The sequence below is a fragment of the Pezoporus occidentalis genome, unplaced genomic scaffold (assembly GCF_034315485.1).
Source record: "Pezoporus occidentalis ecotype Australia unplaced genomic scaffold, CSIRO_AGI_Poc_V1 ctg34, whole genome shotgun sequence".
In the NCBI taxonomy this organism is placed as follows: domain Eukaryota; kingdom Metazoa; phylum Chordata; class Aves; order Psittaciformes; family Psittacidae; genus Pezoporus; species Pezoporus occidentalis.
In genome coordinates, this window is record NW_026915376.1 from 5458472 (window position 1) to 5479077 (window position 20606).

A 20606-nucleotide genomic window follows, 5' to 3' on the forward strand; every position below is an offset into this window, starting at 1 on the left:
TTTTACATTAGACATGGATTAACTTCTCTCATTGTACCTCCATTTAACATGCCATTTGAATTTGGTCTAGAGCTGATTGGCAGTGGCTGCACAATTTTTGCTCATTTCAGAAATTAATTTTCCCAGATACGTTTGGCTGTACATTTCCATGAATAAAAATCTTTTAAATGCACTTGGAATAAATTAATTAAATAAAGATACTTTAAAAAGAGCTTTACTGAGCTCCATGAGTTGAGCCTGTCTGAATTCAACCTATGGAAGAAAAACTGAGAAAACGAGTCCAGGGGAATTAAAGATACTAAAGTATTAAATAGAAATAATGGCTCAGTAGTGACAATATAGTTAGTTCCATTATGCAGAAATCTAGCAGCAAGTGTACTTTATCGTTTCTGACTAGAAACCAATGAATACCTGGTCAGTTCTGCTCTACACCTGTTGAAATAAAACATGAGTGATAACAGTTCTGAATAATTATAGTATTTCATCACTCTGATAAACTCTGATATTACGCTGTAACAGCACAACTTCCACAGAAGAAAAAAACAAGAAATATTTCAGAGGAATATACAAGAACCACATATGAAATCAGGAGTCAGTAAATACAGACAATAATTAGAAAGAATGAGAACATTCACATCAAACCACTAATTAGTTCGGTGTGGTATCTTCCTTTGCCACTAGTAATATGCTGCTGACACAATGTTTGAGAGACCTGTATTAGGCAATACAGATATTAGGGGTGTTTGCTGGAAGATAGTGATAGAAGACCAAGCACAGTTCAGGTCCCTTAAACATTTCAACATCATTTCTCTGAATAAAAAGGTAAGGGATTCCCACTAGAAAATATGAAGTTCGTCTTAAATGCCTGGGCGCTCTATGATCACATTGGACTCACCCCAGTTACAGATTCTGAGAAGAACAGAAGAAAATAAAGACATTAAGAAAGGCCATGTGTGACTGAGAATCAGACTAATACTAAAAAATTATATTCACCTGTATGAAGGGACAATGCAAAGTTTTTAAGCTGTGACTGACTTTGTGGGGACTGGAAGGTCTGTAGTACTTGACAGCTTTTGCTTTGGGAATTGCTCAGATCTGTTCACTCAGATTCTAAGCAGAAGGTGAACATTATGGGAAATAAACAGACATTTCAGTTCAACAGTGAGTCATACGACAACATCAAAAAGACGTGCAGTAGGTTACAGTCTACAAGACTTATTTTTATCATAAAAATTAACTCTGCAAAAAGATTACAAGCTGAAAATCCTGTTCTTTGTCCAAAAGCCTGGACTCAGAACAGCTGGCACTAACTTATTAAAATCTTATTTATTTTTTTAAATGCTCTATAATGGTGACTACTAAAGACTCAGAGCTAGGAAGTTACGCCCTTTGCTCAAACTGCAAAGAAATACCACCACTGACATGGAAGACCTTATCTACCAACGACAAGACATGCTCCATGCTTCGTAGTACTTTTAGCATGGATTACAACCAGAATTGAAAAGTAAAGCCAGAAAGCTTTTCTAAGGAAGTAAAAAAAAAAAAAAAAAAAATTTTTTTTTTTTTACCTACACCTAAACAAGAGTGGTGTCCCCTGTAACTGGTCTCAATTATTTCATGCTCTACAGGCTGTGAAGCCATAAGGTAATCAGCACCCTAGACTAGGTGCTAGCTGGCACGAGCAGTATCCTGCCTCAGAACTCCAGAGTGCCTGAGGCAGCTGTGGCAAATATTCTAAGCTATCTGTAATGCAATGGGCATGCATCTTCACGAGCAGACATTCACAAGTCAGAAGATAGCAATGGGGAGGGGACGGCATGCAAATGTTAGAACTCAACTGCGATTTGGCAATGAGAAATAGTATATTACTACTGATAAAGTCTAATCGATTTTATTTGAATCATGAAAAAGGAAGCTTTTCTCCTCTGAAGCTTCTACTGATTCATTGCTACCACTTGTTATATTTCTTTCTGGTTTTGCACAACCAGTATCCAACAGGGAAATGCTTTCAAATTAAATAGTGTGATAAATTAACATACTATTTCCTATGTTGATATAACTCACTTTATCACTATGGTTATGCAAAGGAAAACCATATTTATCCTACACTAGCTTTGTTTTCTTCTGACAAGGCTATTTGTCACCACAAGAAATTCCAAGTTCATAAAACTGGACGGCTGACATGTCTGATATAATATGCTTTGTGAGGAGCAACAACCCCCCTAATCAATTTAGCCGATTATATCAGCATTTGTCTTAATACAAAATCGCTTTAACCCATAGTGAAAGATTAGAATGGAGCTCTTCTGAAAAGCCACGTGGATCTGGAGACTAAGAGACTGCGTCATCATCAATGTGGAAAGGCTTAGAATAAGCAAAGTAGCAGGCAATGTCATCCAGACAGACACGGATAACAAATTCTGTGATTGCAAAGTAAAATCCAGATCTTTTACAATGCTGTGTAAAGCATCATATTTTATGAAGATTATGTGAAAGGTTTATGCACATACGGCCTTTGAATTTTCAGCTTCAGATTGTACAACATTTTTTACTTAGAAAAAAAAAAGGATCTGTATGTTCGAACAACTGCTTGTCAGTGACCAGCTGCAGTTCTGCTTTTCTAAACCATTTTTGATGATCTGTTGCAAGTTTTCTTAGAAATACAGGTAAAATTTAACTAATCATCTTCAGGAACAGAAAATACATTTTTCTTCAAGGTGGGTGCTTGAATTAGGAATTTCCTTTTTGAGTGTAATAAATGACAATTTTGTACTTTGAAAAGTCAACTAAGGTCAAGACTAATATAGCATTCATTAATTAGTTTGTTGATATCATGAAGGCTTTTCTTGTCATCCCACTGATGAATGAAGGAATTTTCACCTCAGCAGGTAAACATGTTTGATACTTCCTCAATCTACAGCCCATCATTTGCTACAGCTAAAAATAAGAGACATAGTGGAATACAGAGTCAAAACAACTTAGAAAACAGATTACTAGTTACAAAGGATGTGAATAAAGAGTAACTTTTAAAAATAACATATGTTCTGGACTGATGTATTCCAAAACATTCTCTTTGCTAATGGGAGCCTTCAGGGAACAAATACTTATTTCATATACCTTTCATTCTGCTTGAGTCATTTTAGATTTCCACTGTAGCTCTGCCTTTTTTTTTTCTTCTGTGCTCCTTGCCTTGGTTAGATTAGAGAGGTAGGGTGTTAATGGGATACTTGATGAAGATTGAAGACCTATTTTCTCCCCCCTCGGAGACCAGCCTGATTTGAACAAATTGAGGAGAGTGAAGCCGACTCTTCATGTCCTTGGGAAAAGCCTTTTCCATTTCAGCGTTTCCAGCTTTCAGACATGGTCCCCTTTGTTCAAAGAGAGAAAAGAAAGAAAAGGTGCCAGCACAAGAAGGTTCCAAGTATCATTCTATGCAACATCAGCAGGGGTGCTAAAACCGCCTTTCAATCTCCTTTATGGTTGGTGAGTATGTGAACGCGAGGTGGATCCAGGAGGAGAATGCAGGGAACTAGTGCTTGCAGCTCGAACAGGGCGAGAAACAAGCTGCTGTCCACCAGTCCCCACTTCTGTTGTTGCCACTTCCTTACTACTCTCATCCTTGTGGGTACTGTTTTGTGCTGGGCACTCAAAATGCACACAGTGAAACACCTGGAGAGAACAAAGAAATGAAGATAAGGCAAAACAATTAAAGGCTCGGAAAAGCATGATCAAAGTAAGACAAAGTATATATGGAAGTATGCAGGCCAGATCAGTGCCAAAGTACTTAGTCAAATTAGAATGTTTCACCATGCAGTCAAAACCAACTATCCATGGGCCATAAACATACTAACAGAGATATAAATGGAGTAAGAGAAAGCTTTCAAATAATACCAACCTTTACATATGGCACCAAAATTCAGAGAGATGGTTACAAAGCATACAGAGATATTTGTAAATTTTTTCTTTGCCAAGTAGCATAAATATCTACTACACAGTATCAGATGACAACTATTATATTGTCTTAAGCGTATCTTATGATCTAATTACTTCCTCAACAGACTGAATATTCATGCACACTAGAAATGAAATTTAAATCATTACGAATATGATTCTATTTCAAGATTGCCCTCTGCTGTAACAGCAACAGTAGCTCTACAGGCATACCTTGGAGTATGTAGAAAAGCATTCAGAGCATCCAAGAAGGCTGCTGCTTCATCAGATTAAATACTCCAAACAGTGAACATTTTCTGATTTTTCAAACAATACCTGGGACCCCTGTGCAGGTGAACGTGTCTTAAAAGGACCATATGTTTAAGCATTTTTTCCAATTTTATTTTCTACTTTACTTACTTTTGCGTCTACTTGTTCTTGAAGTGCCTGAGAGAAGGGGGAGGAACTGTTTAAAATTGCTACAAAACTTCTTTCCATGTGAATTCTTGTTGCTATGAATTGCACAGCTTTGTCATGTACTAAACAAATAAATGTTTTCTTATACTAATTTAAAATCTGCTATTTTCTCATGCATAGCACTTTTATAGCTAAAGCTTAATGAATATTAAATCCTGAATTTTAAACATATTGTTTTAACTTAATTCTGTATGCTTTTATGACATTTTCTATTATTCTTCCTGCAAGTAGATCATGTCTTTAAAGCTGTTCTCACAAAGGCAGTATTTTAATCTTAACTGCCCTTTCCGAGACCCTTTCAAATTAATGTGTGCAAAAATCAAATACCATAAGCAAGACACAGGTGTACTACATATTCATACAAGACTACAGAATTTTGTATTTTCTATCCTTTCTGCAATACAACTGAAAACCCTATTATTCTTTCTGAGCACCCCCACTCATGTGCACATTGAACAGACTGCAGCAACACATCTGCAATAGCCCCAGGGTCTTTTCTGTTAAGGTAGCTAGTTAATGCCAATTCTGGCAGCATACTTGAAATGAAGAGAAAACCATATTTACCCACTGCTTTTTTTTAACCCCATTATATTATCTTGTGCCTCTCAGTGTAAGAATTCTTGCAGGTTTTTATATTTTTTATGCAGATACATAGCAATGCACATTTATATTTCTCTATATAAATACATGCTCAAATAAAGATGTATTGCTATGCCTTTATATATACATGTATGAAGAGATTAAAAATCTACACCCATACCCACACATAGGCATATGTGCACAAATGGTTTTTCTTTGCCTTTCTTCTGATGAGTTTTTTTCTAAAGCTGAACTAATTTCTACAGTGGCATGAATTCTCTCCATCTGTTTACAGTTTTTGAGAAGCCAATTTTTGCATTCAGCTACGCTTCTTCAGAAGCCCCTTTTATATGCATTCCACTCCCATATAAAGTGGGATGTAAAGTAAACAGCTTTAAAGTAACAGCTATTTTTTCAGCTGCTTGTATACTGAAGAAAACAGTATTATCTCATGTTCCACCTCGGTAAGACACTGCTTTCCTTTAAAGGCAGCACAGCCTAATGAACGTGATGGATGCAGATCTCCAAGTCACATGATTCTATGTTTCTGTTGTATTGAACAGCAGTAGTGTTTTTTATTCAAAACTTCAATTTACAAATTAATGAATGCTTTTTTAAATACGGTATGGATATGACTGCAGTTTAGCTAATACTAGTCTATAAAGTCTGAAGTTCCCAATTCTTAAATTGTAACTGTCCTTTTTACTGATTCTTTAATACTTAATGCTCAACATTTGGTACATTAACAAGCCTGTGAATTTACAGCACTGTTTGCAGTAACTGCCACTTCAATAAGCAGAGTACTGCTTGTGAAAGAAGCAGAGAGCACAGAAGTACAATTGAGTATCAGAATTACCTATTTCAGAATGATATGACTAAAACAACCAATCCTGCATGTGTTTCTCTCAAAAGACAGTTCAGCATCATCCTGGGGTCAACAGCATGGTATACTTCTCATGGAGATCTTAACACAGGTCTAACAAATAAAGCAGGAAGGCCAAGTACATATACATTGGTGCAGTAATTTGTAAGATAAAGCTCTCACATCAGCAACTATGTGTCCTTTCCAGGTCAGTAATACTGAAGAGGAGCAACAAGATAAAACTTAAACAGTCGAAGTATTAGGTGACCTTTCTGACAAATAAATGATGGCAAGGACTAAGGAAAAATAATCCTTTTCTTTATAAAAGCAGGATGTCTGGAAGTCAGGTCAAAACAAAAAAAGACTAAAAAAAAACCCAACCAAACCCCACCAAAATCCATGAACAACATGTCTTTCAAAACCTGGAAAACCTGGCATCTGAAACAGTAAGTTTAAAAGATGAAATGAGTCACAAAATAGAGAAATTTTATGGGATTTTTTTTCAATCCCAAAAAATCAGCTCTTCCCTTTGGAAAGTACAGACTGTGTTTCAAAGGTATATATTAGTAAAACAAATAGGGACTATTTTTGTACCTGTTACAGTAAAACTCCTTGATGAAAATATGCTGCCATTAGCATCTACTGCTTAAAATGAGAGTGGTTTGACATAAAATAAATACAGACAGCCGCGGGTAGGTAAATCTGGAAACTGCTTGTGTTCCTACTGAAGAGACTACCGAGACTACAGACTCCAGAACAAACCAAGAATTCGGCCACACTGTTATTAGTTATATTGGAAGTATGAAAACTATCTTGATACCTGATTTGGAAAATGAAAATTTATGACAAAATGTTACAGAGTATCTGTTTAATGCAAATCAAAAATGTAATTCAGTAATAGGTAGATGCTGATCATGTTCCTCCTCTACAATCTTTAGGAGAAGTAATAAAAAAAAGTGTTGCATACAGATTTTAAAGACAAAGAGCAAAAGACCTAGAACAGCAGCATCTGTTTATAGTTCCACTGAGCCTCTATATGAACAGCTGTAACCTCAGTTTGCACATACTGATCTTCACTACAGTTATGCAATGCTCCATATAAATAACTACACAGGATATTATATTCCTTGAAAATAATAACCAATTTAAAATTAGAATTGTGTTTAAAAGCCAATTACTCTTCAGGGCTTAAGGCTACCTTTGTGAATCAAAAGTTGGAGGTAATGTTTCCCATAGGCTGATTTGCTAAGTTTAAACACTACACCTCATTCTTTTTTAATAGAGATTAGAACTTACAGAGACTGGCATGAGAGCAAACAAGACACTCTGTATGAATCAGTAATGGAAAAGGCCTTCTTCATGCATCTACAACAACCCTGGAGGCAACTTCTGATTCTGTAATTTTAAGAACTCACTGATTAAGACTGAAGTGTACACTGCAAGAGACAGTGCTTAGGAAAAAAAGAACTGCTTTCTCAGTTCAACTGACTGGTCAGCTTCTTTCCAGCTGTCTGCCAAGAACTAATGTTCACATCTGGTGGGGCATATGTTTGCAATAATTGCTCTAAAATTGGACATAAGCAATGCTATTTGACAATTCTCCCAATGCTTAAGAACCAGCAACCCCATAATCCTGAATATGACCAGAAATTGTGACTCCTAGAGTTGACAACCTCTAATTACTACAAATTTAATAATGCTATCCACAGTTTATTGTAAAGTGTGAAAACACAATGATTTGTGGTGAACGACATGTATGGGATGGAGAGATGCCTGCATACATGCAGAAGCAGCAGCTTTTGGGGTCTTATAAACTCAGCATATAAGGTCCTAATTTCCCAAAGACTTACATATACTCTTAAATTCACATATTGTAAATTGTTTTACGGAAGTAATTTGTAAAATCCGGACTTCATCTGACACAATACACAGCAATTACAAAAGACAGAAGCACAAGTAAACAACAAAAGGATGATACTGCACTCGGTCAGTCAGGGAAAAATATTTCTTTTCTGTATAAAATGAATTGAAAAGAGTCTTTTGGTTTGGCGACTACTGGTAAATGATTTACCAGACATGAAAATTAACTATAAGAGAATCTTATGCAAATAAGATGTTCTTATGAAGACTGAGATGCTTCGTATGATTTATTCATTAGAAAGAAAACATAAAGGTGAAAGAAACAAATAATCAGAGACTATACACCTTTCTCCAGTGCACTAAAATGGTATTCTCATCATACATGAAGTAAGGATTAATTTAAAACCAAACCCAACAGGAATGTTTGACGGCACTGTAGAAAGGGCAAAACCAGAAACACTTTACTTTGCAAACCCCAGACTAGCAACAATCCTTCAAATCGAGAAAGATGATAACTCAATTCACAAATACTCCAATGCAAAAGACATTCATTCTTATTTTGCTAGATTGCCAGAGAAAGAAAAATGAAGCAAGTACATTTTAGAACGCATTATCAATTTCATTGCAAGATATGGAAAACTGTGCTACTGCATATTCATGAAGAATATAGGTTTTCTTCAAAGTTCCTTACCTCATTAGCTGTGTTGTGTGTTCCGACTATTCTGATAAAAGATGCAGGCTGTTTATCAAACGTGATTGTTTGCCAGGATCTTCAAAAAAATTCCATAAAGACATACCAATATTAAACACAGTCACAACAGCTTGCGGTAAAATATACAGAATCCATTCAAGTGACATTACGTACTATTATCACTTAATAAGGTAAACAGAGAAACACTTCTCATCACCCAGATTTCCAGCATTCCTTGTTCCTTTTTATTTTTAAAATGCTTTGACTCTGCTTGTATGCTTTCATACATATTGTACACTACTAAAATTTGTATGCATGAGTAATACCCATACTATTGCTCATAGGTAAAAAAATGGTAAAAGAAAGAAGCCTGAATCAAAGTCTAAAATCCATGACTGACTCTTTAGATAAACAAAGGATCAGGTAAATAAAAGTTAATGCATCCACCTGTTAACTACTCATGAAAATTCATCAGAGCTTGGTTAAAGAAATTACAGCTCTATGGAAAGAAAATCCCACACCCCCAAAACCTCAAATAAACTCCTTCTACTCTAAGTGGAGCAGTCGAGGCAGAAGAGCCAAGTTTCCCTTGTGCAGGCCAAGGTCCTTCCAGTAAATTACAGCTGACATACAGCATTCTCTGCAGTTCAGGCTTTATTTCCCATCCTGACACAGAAGCAGTGGGGAGAACAAACCAACCCCCAGAGCTGGAGTATAACTTTTTGGGCTAGACTGAGAGCAGCAGGAGTAGATTGGGAGCACTATAATTTTCCTTCCTCATTCATACTCTTCCGATCTGGGTGAGGTACACCACCTCAATCAGCCTAATACACAGCAGAAAACCAGCAATTCTTACCATACCTTTGTGTATGGTATTCACGTGATACCTTTACAGAATACACTGACAGGTAAAACAGAAGAAACAAAAAGAGTAGTGGGAACTAGAGGTTTCAGTTTGATGCGAGTCTTCCACTACACTAGATTAGTACTTGAAAACATCAGAATTTAAATTATTTCATATTAATTAAACATGAAAGCAGGATACATAATTTAACATTTTTTAGCAGAACTAGACTGTCACAGAAGGCTTCAGAAATAAAATGGATATCTTGATTAACTCATTACAGAAGAATAATATGGGATAGGTTTCCTGAATGTGTTCAGAACACCTTTGGAAGTGTTCATGTAAGAAATAAGGGACCAAAGCAAAACGAGTAAAACAACACTTGCCACCAGCAGACTACCCCAAAGCCTGGCAGGATGAACTGCTTGGTTTCTGACTATTTGTCAAGAACTTGAATTCTCCCTTAGCAGGAAAACCTCTGTCACAAACATAGCATTTCTAGGTTTAATTTAGTAGACTATTACTTTTATCACTGCTGTCAGGTTATATTTGCTTAAAGAAGATTATGTGCCCAATCAAGACCTAATTTCAAGTAGTTTACTGGTATTACTGCATGAAGTAATGGATGTAATTAGAGTTAGTCATCATAATAGAAGGGTGCAGTCTGTGTCAGGCCTCAGAGGTACAGCAGTTATCTTCAGTTAGCTACCTAAGGGCATCATTTATTTATATCCCTTACGTGGCTATGTCCTTCTTATTTTAAATTTCAGGTTGTTTCTTCAAGCTCTAAATAAAATATAAAATAAGAGTGAACTATTTTGTTGACTGTCTCAAGACCTGAAAGACTTCTATGATTTAAACTTTTTTTTTCCTTAAACATGAGAAAATCTCTCGAGTTTTCTACTAATATTTCAGCCAGGCAGTTTCTCTTCATGGCCAAAGGTGAGTGGCTGGGAACACCAGATGATTGCAACACTACTTCTCAAAGTATTGCAACAGTGTGTATTATACACATGCTTTCACATTTATACATATGCACTTTACGCAAAGAGAGCGGTGATGTAAAAATCAGATTTCTCTATTTACTGATTTGGAAAATATTCTGAAACTATTCTGAATAAAAGAGTTTAAAATCCCACAGAAGCTGGGCTTGTTCAGTCTGGAGAAAAGGAGGTTCAGGGCGGACTTTGTTGCTCACTACAACTACCTGAAAGGAGGATGGAGAGAGGAGATGGCTGGTCTCTTCTCCCAATTAACAAGTGATAGGACAAGAGGTAACAGCCTCAGGTTGTGCCAGGGCAGGTTTAAACTGGGTATCAGGAAAAACTTCTTCACCAAGAGGGTGATCAGGTATTGGAACAGGCTGCCCAAGGAAGTGGTGGAATTACCATCTCTGGAAGTGTTCAAAAATAGTGTAGGTGAGGCCCTCAGTGACGCGGTTTAGTGGTGGACTTGGGAGTCCTGGGGTAACAGTTGGATCTGATTATCTTAAAGGCCTTTTCTAACCCAGCTGATTCTGTGATTCGATGACACAGTCATGAAGAAGCTATTAGAACTTACTTCTACCATAAACTGATATTGTTGGTTTTGACTTTCTTTATCTCTGTGATAAAGAAATACTCCTTATTAGTGAACCTGTAACAAATTTTTCAGGGTTTAACTTTTTTAGATTTTCAGGCAGTGTTGGTCTTTTCCTTGGCTTTCACACCTGTCTTGCTGTTTGATGCCTTTTAGATTTGCTGCGCAATCTGAAACAGCCCTGGTCATCACTTTCACAACAGAAATAATCACTACCTCAAACTGAGGTCTACATCTCTCAAAGACTTGGGACACTACTAGCCTACTCAGATTTATACCAGGGTCCTCAAGATGAAATGCAGCACAAGTTGTTTGGCTAGTAAAGGTCTCCTGATACCACAGCTCCATTTCCCAAGAGAAATTACCCTTGTTACAGTCCTATGGTGTTTTATTTAACACTCGACATCTCACCTCAGCCACCAGACTTCTCTCTTGTTCTGCCTGACACCCCTAAGGAGATGCAGTAATGGATGATTAGCATTCCACAGCCATGCTTGCATCCTGTGAGCCTGTCATATTTAATTACATTTTAACTATATTCGTCTTCTATAATAGGCTGAACATAATTCAGATAATTATCTTTTGCTCTCTTATTCTCTGACTCTGCCTGTCTCACTTAGAGCTCCTCGCAATGAAAATCACTTTCTCTGCTCAAACACATAAACAGACTCTTGGGCCAAGTGCTTGCATCTCTCCAACAGCAACAGCTGTCACTGAAAACTCAATAGCTTTGTACATTCCACAATCTCTTCACCATATTCTATTCAGAGGAAGAAGAAAATCATTAGAAACCCCTCCACTTTCATGTTTCTTCCTGTCTTTTTCTTTATTAGGCTACTGCAAGAAGAATGCAAGGAATACTCATGTAAATTGTAACAATAACTTGCTATTGCTTAAGCTACTATAGCTCCAAAATAGCAATTCACCTCTTAAAAAATTTAATGGATTTTCTCAGCATTTGGAATCCTTGCCTAGCTACTTCTATGAAAAGCTGCTATCTTTCTAAAGATTTATTATATATAATAGGCTATAAATAGCAACCCTTCCGCATTATTTCCTTATCTTCCAGAAAGGACAAATTAAGAAAGAAGGGAAGCTTATCTTTTACTGAGGGTTTCTAATGAGCCACTGGCACTACAGAATAGTTCCATGCTGCGAGATCACCACAGCATCACTGATTATAGCTGAAATGAAATTGAGATGTAAGATGAAAGAGAAAGCCACTACATGTAACTAACATTCAACAAGCTGTAACTGTTCATTCAACAACTGTAACTGCTTCAGACTAAGCAGGTACTTTTTATGTGCGCACAGTTTGTCCTCACTTCCCAAGGTGACATATAACCTCCATTTTCTTTTCCCCACTCCAAGAAGAAAAGCAAAGCAGAGCTGGAAACAAAGGTGGAAATGAACACCACACCCAAAAAAATGTCAAATATCAACAAGTAACCTCTAATTTACTTTCTAATATTTGTCCACATATCCCTCATTCTATACAGTAAATGACAAAATATTTCTTAGCTTATTTGGATACAGACTTCTTCAATTTGAAACATATATAACATATTTTAAAGAAACACAGCATTTATTATGATGGAATAGTGAGGAGATGCTTGTAAAAGCAGATGACAGGAAAAGAAGAGTTGTGTTGTGTTTCCATACATCAGTTTAGGACTGTACTGATGTAAACAAGGCAGCAAGTAACTAGCAAGTGATGTTGCCAAACAAAAAATTACATGCACAGATATACAAGCCAACAGAGACTCAAGAAGTACCACAGTATGTTCTGCATGATGCTACACCCCTTGGTTTATGAGCACAGAAATGTGCACTAAAAATGCTGTAACAGTTATTGTTACACAGGCATTTTTCTTTGTAAAATACCAAAATATCTACAGCTATCTTATAAAGTGCCTATAAAAAACACGTTTTCCACCATAACAGTACTAAACAATAAAGCAAAGTAGTACTCCCTCTCCTATTAAAGCTGTAATTTAACAATTAATTCAGAGTCAGACCCATAGGCACCGAAGTCAAACTGGGTAGCTGGCTCAGCCTCCACTGCCTTTCCATCCCAAGCCAGAGGGGGGGGAAATAAAGCATGAGGAGGAAAATATTACACAGAATCAATCTACATTTTGGTTTCTAAATTAAGTAAAATTAAATGCAGTCCTACCCCATGTCTACTCAATTCAAAACTGAGGCCTGAGTCTCCATCAATTTTGCTGTCACCATAACAGCACTCTCTAAAAAGCTAGCCCATCAAATGTGCCACTTCCAAAGAAGCAAGGAAGGTGCAAGCTAGAAGTAACAGCTTTTTCTCTGCAGCTCTCAGAGACAGAGGTAAAACTCCTGGTTATATTTATGCATCTCGGTTATATTTATGAGATGAGATGGCAATATATTTTATTCAGTCTCATTAGGAGAAAAAAAACAAGCCAAAAAGGACTTGAAGTACTAATGACAGAGGTAATAAAAAATGGTTAAGAGAAATACACTGAGAATCTAGAATAAATGTGAGAATAAATAATACTAAAAATCACCTGTCACAATATTTGTTACATAACAGCTTTATATATTGACAAGTAAAAATCTGCACTCCCACCTTCTGGGAAAACTCCCCTCAAGTTTCTATCCTAAACACAGTTCCCATAGGGAACACATAATTCTGAAAGCACCTGAACACAATTAGTAGTTATTTCTGCCCTGTGACTGGCCCCTCCCACCAATTTAAACAAAATACCTGTCCTCTAGAAGAACATTTACTAAACTGCTATGAATATTTTATTGCATATGATTTATTGTAGAAACCAAATGGGGTCTTGATAAAGCAGACCTATCAGAATAAAAACTCTGACATAAAAAAGATTTAATGAAGTCTATACTGACTTTGACATCTTTATCAAGCTTATAGTGTAAAAGACAACTTTTAGTAACCCCTGCTTCCTAGCTTCAGTACTGACACTTTTGCTGCTTTAGAAAAAATACTACATAAAGAAAATATTAAAACAGTCAAATTAAGCAATGGTAAAACTCAATGTAGTAATTATTTTTCTAACTAAATATAGTAACCAATTTTCAAATATATCCATATCCTAATGTAGGCAATCAGAAACATTTTTGTACTGCATAAGATCATATAATTTAGCTTGCTCTAACACTTTTTCAAGTTCAAGAGGTGTTTTTTAATGCTTCCAAAAATATAGTTTATATTTAAATATTTTACACAAAATGAAATTATTAGCAGTTTGCTTGCTAATGCCATAAGCCAAATTTCTATGCTGCAGCAAGAACTGTACATGTAGTATCTTCACATACATCCTTTGGGGACAGCACTGGTGGCAGATGAAGGCTGTGAACTTAAGTAACTCAACCTCTGAGTTCATGTTACATGCTTTTGTGTAGACCACAGCACACATGCACAATCCTAGAGGTTGAATTGGTTTTGTTATGCTTACTCATTACCAATAGTTATTACTCCTTATGTTCACAGAGATAGCAAAGATAGGAAAATCCATCCAATGCATTAACATACCCAGTAATACAACTAGTAGGATGCTTTTAACTTTGAAAACTTCTCCCCCCCCCCAATAATCCTACAACAGATTCTAAGCTACTTTGTTATATAACTTTTCCTACAAATGGAGTAGTTGGTTAACAGCAAATACATAAACAGTATTTTTAGAGATATGAGACAGAATCATGCTCCCTATTAATCAGTTCCTTTGTAGTGTGTAGTCTAACACTGTATTTTCTCTTACATTCCCTTGGGTGTGATTTCATGGCCCACTCGTAAAAGCTTCACATTTACAGCAACTGCCCTTCTATTACTGTCGATAACATCTAATTGACATGTCAAACCTTCAAGGAATGCAGTAAATTGAACCACAGCCTCTAAGAAGAATAAAACAGTGAAAAAAGTAAATCAGCAAGTGCCTTCTCATAACAGATATAGAAGCATACAGAGGTTTGCTAATGGAAGGGAGGAAAACTGTTACCCTTTCTGCTACCATGCTGAATTATCTATTAACCTCAAAGGTCACAAAAAAAAAGCCTTGAAACCTCAGATTGAAATCTGCCTAGACAAAAACTTGAACCTGCATCCATGACAGCAATAATTTTAGACATGAGACTAAAGTGAACTAAGACAAAAACAACAAATACAACTTTGCTTTTGTTACAGTGTTATAGAACAGAAAAGATGTAGCTCCCCTCATAATACCTCCTGGTAAACTCAATTTTAGTATTTAATTTGTAACTCCCTACCTTAAATATTTGTAGACAATATGCTGCGTAAAATTCGCAAATAATATCTTAACAACAGAGGATACTGGACAAAAAACAGAGGAAAACGCACAAAATAAAGTCAGGCATAACTTGTCTAAGTAGCAACCAATGTACCAGGAAAAAGGCAGAATGACTTTTTAAATATATAGTTGAAGTGTATGAAAGACATTAAGACAGAAAAAAATGGTTTACAAGGATACAAGAAAAGTAATGGAATGAAATTAGGCAATATGATGTTCAGGACTAGTATTGAGAAAAAAATTCTTATTATGGGAACTCAGTGTGACAGAAAAGCAAAGAGCAGAATGGAAGCACCATCCCTTCAACTACATGAAACAAACTGACAGAGCACTATTCTAAAAAAATACAACACATAACCACATAGTGCAGAAATCCCCAAGCCTAAGATACAATAATTCTTCCATTTTGTGATGCATGGGATATAATCTGTCCTGGTAAAAACATTACTGTGAATAAATCAATGGCTTAAAACTGCATCTATTTCAATGCAGGATATTTGTAACACTAAAGACTCTGTTTCAGCCAGCACAAGCAAATATGTTCTTTTCAGAGTTTTAATGAAATTAGATGCTGAACATCAAAAATGTAATTAGGCAAAATCTCAAGATTTGATGCATTAACATCTGATTGACCTCTTGACTATACAAGGAGGTGTCAACAGTTGCTGTATTTAATGGCTTTGCCTGTACGAAAGGGCTACAGACAAAATAGTAATAACTTCCCATCTAGTTCATGTACATTTGGGCATCTGTTTTTCACTGGGTTAGTAGATAATCTTATGCAACAATGAATTTCAAAGCAAACAAACGTAACTGCAAAACAAGAGTTCAAGTATCTGGCATTTCTTTCTTATCTCAGGCAGATAAATGGGCCAGCTTCCTATGAGACATCTAGAATTTGGATAACCTGTTTTGTAGTAACATTTACTTACAAGCATGCTGAGAATGTGCATGTGTGTGAGTGCCTGTATACATGTGAGTATGTGCATATATGCACAGACATTTTCAAAAGAGAGACTATTATGACTCTGTGGAGGTAATCCAACATATTGCCAAAGAACCTTTCCATAATATAAAAGCAGTAATCCTCATCGTTGAGTCTTTAACCAAAAGCTGCAAATTGGTTCCTATTCTGAATGGAAAAAAATCTTTGCATAACAGGATGCAAGAAAGTAGCATTCTCTTCCTGGTAAGAAAATGACGATTTATGTTACAGTTGGAAATCAGTAGTGAAGACCTCTTAAGATGACAGGCTTTTCCAGGATTACCTAATGTTGTAGGTCTAAATGGGACACAAATGTTTATGGGAGGGAACATTTAAGTATTCTTAGCCTGTATGAGCAATCAATCACAGAAGGAAGACAACAGAATACACAAATACCTCAGGGGGACAAGATACACTGAGGTAAAGCTGGAGACCAGAATAAAGTTAAGAGAGGAATGAACCTACTGAAAGCAAGTTTTTTTTACATTATCTGAGAGCTTCTCCATGGCAAGCATCAGAAGCTAGAACAGGTTGCATATTTATGTGAGGCTGAGCACTGTAAACAATGGTGTTTGTCGTAAGACAGAGAAACAGCCAAGATTCTGACTACAGTTTAGTTTATAAGACAAAATCAGTGTTTACTCATAAAGCAAAATTTCATTCTGTCAAGGCATTATCTATCAGGTTTAAAAGACACAGTGATCATTTCCCGTCACCTAAGCCTGCATCTCCAAAGTAGAATTATATACTAACAAAACTTGCAATGTGTAAATCCCCAACTTACTAATCATCTTTAATATTAAAATGTGGCCATAGTACCATCCAGCAAAATACAGAAATGTAGTCATGCTATAACTCTCAAGGAATACATGCATTTCTTGAACCTCTACACTATAAGGACCCAAGATGCTGCTGCAGAAACGGGCTGCTCAGTTATCTCAGTGTCTCAAAATCTTACATTCTTCAATCTCAGCAAGCATTTCTTCTAATTAATTTTCTTCTTTTCAGATTTTTTTCAGCACCCTTAAATTCTTCAAAAGGCAAAAGGTTTCACCTTTCACTAACTCACACAGTGTTTGTCTCATCTACTTTCTTTTTTTTTAGCCTAGCAGAGATGATAGATTAAGTCAAAAAAAATGTGCACAAAGAGGAGAGGGCAAAGTTTTATGATTGATCTCAAAAATAAGAATATGCAAAAATCAGGTCTGACAATTTCTGAAATATTAAAGAAAAAAACAAAGACTGAGAAAGCTACTGGACACTGAAGTTTATCTGAATCTACTCAATGCATGTGTGAAACATGCAACAAAAAGCCAGTGATATGGTTGATGTCTCAGAATGACAGATTTGGCATAAAACATCAAAGTGCACGTAAAGTAACTGGCAAAATAAAGTAAATTCATATTGACTTTAAGAAAGACAAGAGAAACTACAACAAAAAGTCTTACTGAAAAGCTCTAGAAACTGGGTACTCAAACAAGATCTCAAATATGTGAGCAAGAAAGCCTTTACTCCATTGCTTAGTGACAGGGAGTGAGAAAAATCTCTGTCAGAGAGGAAGGCAATTCTGAGCACTATATGCTTGTAAATATTGCAAAGGACAACTCTGGTCATTCAACCCATGACTTTGCATTGATAACTTCTAAACTAAATGTCATCAATGAATGCAAATTTGACAAAACAACTGTAACTGCATGCTAGATTAGTATGTTCTTATAAGTCACAGGCATCAAAACAGGAAATAAGAAATCTACAGGGAGGCCATGTCTCAAACAGATAAATGACAGCAACAGCTTGGGATGAAAGCACCGTGCCGCATCATCATGGTGATTTACAAGGAGTACAAAATCGCTGATTCTGGCAGCAGCTGGTCTTGCTCAGATTCAGTTGCTATAAGCAGTTGCAGAGATGAAAACATAGATGAAAGAATGCTAGAGCAGAATATGCAAGAATGACTGTAGCAGCCAGGAACCAGATAAACCATATTCCATGCACTTTCACAATATGGAAAAAAAAATAAATCCCCTCCTGGGAAAACCGAAGACGCTTTATGACTATTGATCCAGGAAGTAAGACAATCAGAAAAAGAATGAATGAACACACAAACAATAAATGTCTGAATATCACGCATACTTAGTGGTTGATAAAACAATTAAGGCAGCCTCTGTCTCCTTCAGTAGTCTTTTCACTCTTCAAAGAAGAATGAAAATACATTGACTGAAACCCCTGCCTGTGCCTAGCGCTTACAGTAGAAGCAGTTGTTATCCATAAATAGTGAGAACTAGCTTATACTTGAATTTTAATCACTGGAATCTCTTCTAAGAAGTACAACTTGAAATTTTTCTATTTTATCACAGAAGCTTTAGAAATTCATCTGACAAGAATCAAAAAGGCAAAGCCACTCAACATTCAGGTGAAGTTCCCAACGACTGGAAAAAGGGAAATATAACCCCCATTTTCAAGAAGGGGAAAATGGATGACCTGGGGAATTACAGACCAGTCAGTCCCACCTCTGTGCCTGGCAAAATCTTGGAGCAGATTCTCCTGGAAGGCATGCTAAGGCACATGAAAAACAACAAGGTGCTTGGTGACAGCCAGCATGGCTTCACTAAGGGGAAATCCTGCCTGACCAATTGGTGGCCTTCTATGATGGGGCTACAGAACTGATGGACAGGGGCAGAGCAGTTGATGTCATCTACCTGGACTTGTGCAAAGCGTTCGACACTGTCCTGCATGACATCCTTGTCTCTAAACTGGAGAGACATCAATTTGATGGATGGACCACTCAGTGGATAAAGAACTGTCTGGATGGCCGCACACAAAGAGCTGTGGTCAATGGTTCAATGTCCAGCTGGAGACCAGTAACGAGTGGGGTCCCTCAGGGATCGGTGTTGGGGACAGTTTTGTTTAACATTTTTGTCGCTGACATGGACAGTGGGATTGAGTGCACCCTCAGCAAGTTTGCCGATGACACCAAGCTGTGTGGTTCGGTTGATACCCTGGAGGGAAGGAATGCCATCCAGAGGGACCCTGACACACTTGTGAGGTGGGCTGATGCCAACCTCATGGAGTTTAACCATGCCAAGTGCAAGGTCCTACAGCTGGGTCGGAGCAATCCCAGGCACAGCTCCAGGTTGGGCAGAGAAGAGATTCAGAGCAGCCCTGCGGAGAAGGACTTGGGGGTGTTGGTCAATGAGAAAATGAACATGAGCCAGCTTCAGTGTGCGCTCGCAGCCCATAAAGCCAACTGTGTCCTGGGCTGCATCAAAAGGAGCGTGACCAGCAGGTCGAAGGAGGTGATCCTGCCCCTCTGCTCTGCTCTCGTGAGACCTCACCTGGAGTATTGTGTGCAGTTCTGGTGTCCTCAACATAAAAAGGACATGGAACTGTTGGAACAAGTCCAGAGAAGGGCCACAAGGATGATCAGGGGACTGGAGCAGCTCCCGTATGAAGACAGGCTGAGAAAGTTGGGGCTGTTCAGCCTGGAGAAGAGAAGGCTGCATGGAGACCTCATAGCAGCCTTCTAGTAACTGAAGGGGGCCTATAGGGATGCTGGGGAGGGACTCTTCATTAGGGACTGTAGTGATAGGACAAGGGGTAACAGGTTCAAAGTTAAACAGGGGAAGTTTAGATTGGATATAAGGAGGAAGCTCTTTACTGTGAGGGTCGTGAGGCAATGGAATGGGTTGCCCAAGGAAGCTGTGAATGCTCCACCCCTGGCAGTGTTCAAGGTCAGGTTGGACAGAGCTTTGGGTGACATGGTTTAGTGTGAGGTGTCCCTGCCCACGGCAGGGGGGTTGGAACTAGATGATCTTAAGGTCCTTTCCAACCCTAACTAGTCTATGATTCTATGACTGAAAAGTAATGTCTAGTGAAACTTTCATGTAATAATAAAAATAATTGCAATAATGAATAATAATTCATGAAAAAAATGTTTGCTTTTACTTTTAAGTAGAAGGCTGCAGCAGATATTTTTCATATACTTAATTATCACTGCTTTGAAAAAATATAAAAGTATTTTGTCTAGATGATATATTATCAAGTAATAATACATACATTAATTATATCATTAGCTTGACATTTTTCACTAGCCTCTGAAGAGACATTCAAGTTTAGAATAGCATGGCAGAAAAATCCAATACCTAGAAGAAACAAGTACTGATAATATGGGTATTACTTGGTATTGCTTATTTTCTCTAAAGCAGAACTGAGCTAACATCCTAACTGATGTAAATTACTTGGATGTTTTCTACAGTCTCCTTACAGTAACGTGCACGAAGAAGAGCTGAGAACATCCCAGCTGTATGGCAAAAAGAGAAAAGCACAACAGAGCAAAGCAAAACTTCAACGAATATGGCACACACAGATCTGAAAGGAAATAAATGTATGGCAAAACATTCTAGGGAGCCTAAGACATGGCACTTTGCAAGTCCTTGCTACTCTCTTCAAGGCTCATTCAAAAGATCCATGCATATTTGTGGCTGAAAAGCAAC

The 20606-nt window shown here is 37.2% G+C and overlaps 1 protein-coding gene across 4 annotated transcripts in view; it reads right to left on the reverse strand.

The window, feature by feature from the left end:
- BTBD9 (BTB domain containing 9) overlaps positions 1-20606 on the reverse strand; it is a 193906-nt gene that overhangs the window by 58892 nt on the left and 114408 nt on the right. For 2 of the 4 annotated variants that reach the window (XM_062629662.1, XM_062629665.1), the window contains 2 exons: positions 8400-8478; positions 1870-3669 (listed from right to left, as the gene is read on the reverse strand). The exons of 1 other annotated variant lie outside the window; for it this stretch is intronic. In XM_062629662.1, the coding sequence (XP_062485646.1) occupies positions 3475-3669; positions 8400-8478 (274 nt within the window). In that variant the 3' untranslated portion in view covers positions 1870-3474. Of the gene's footprint in view, positions 1-1869; positions 3670-8399; positions 8479-20606 lie in introns of those variants that run through there. One more of the 4 variants, XM_062629663.1, reaches the window with a different exon arrangement.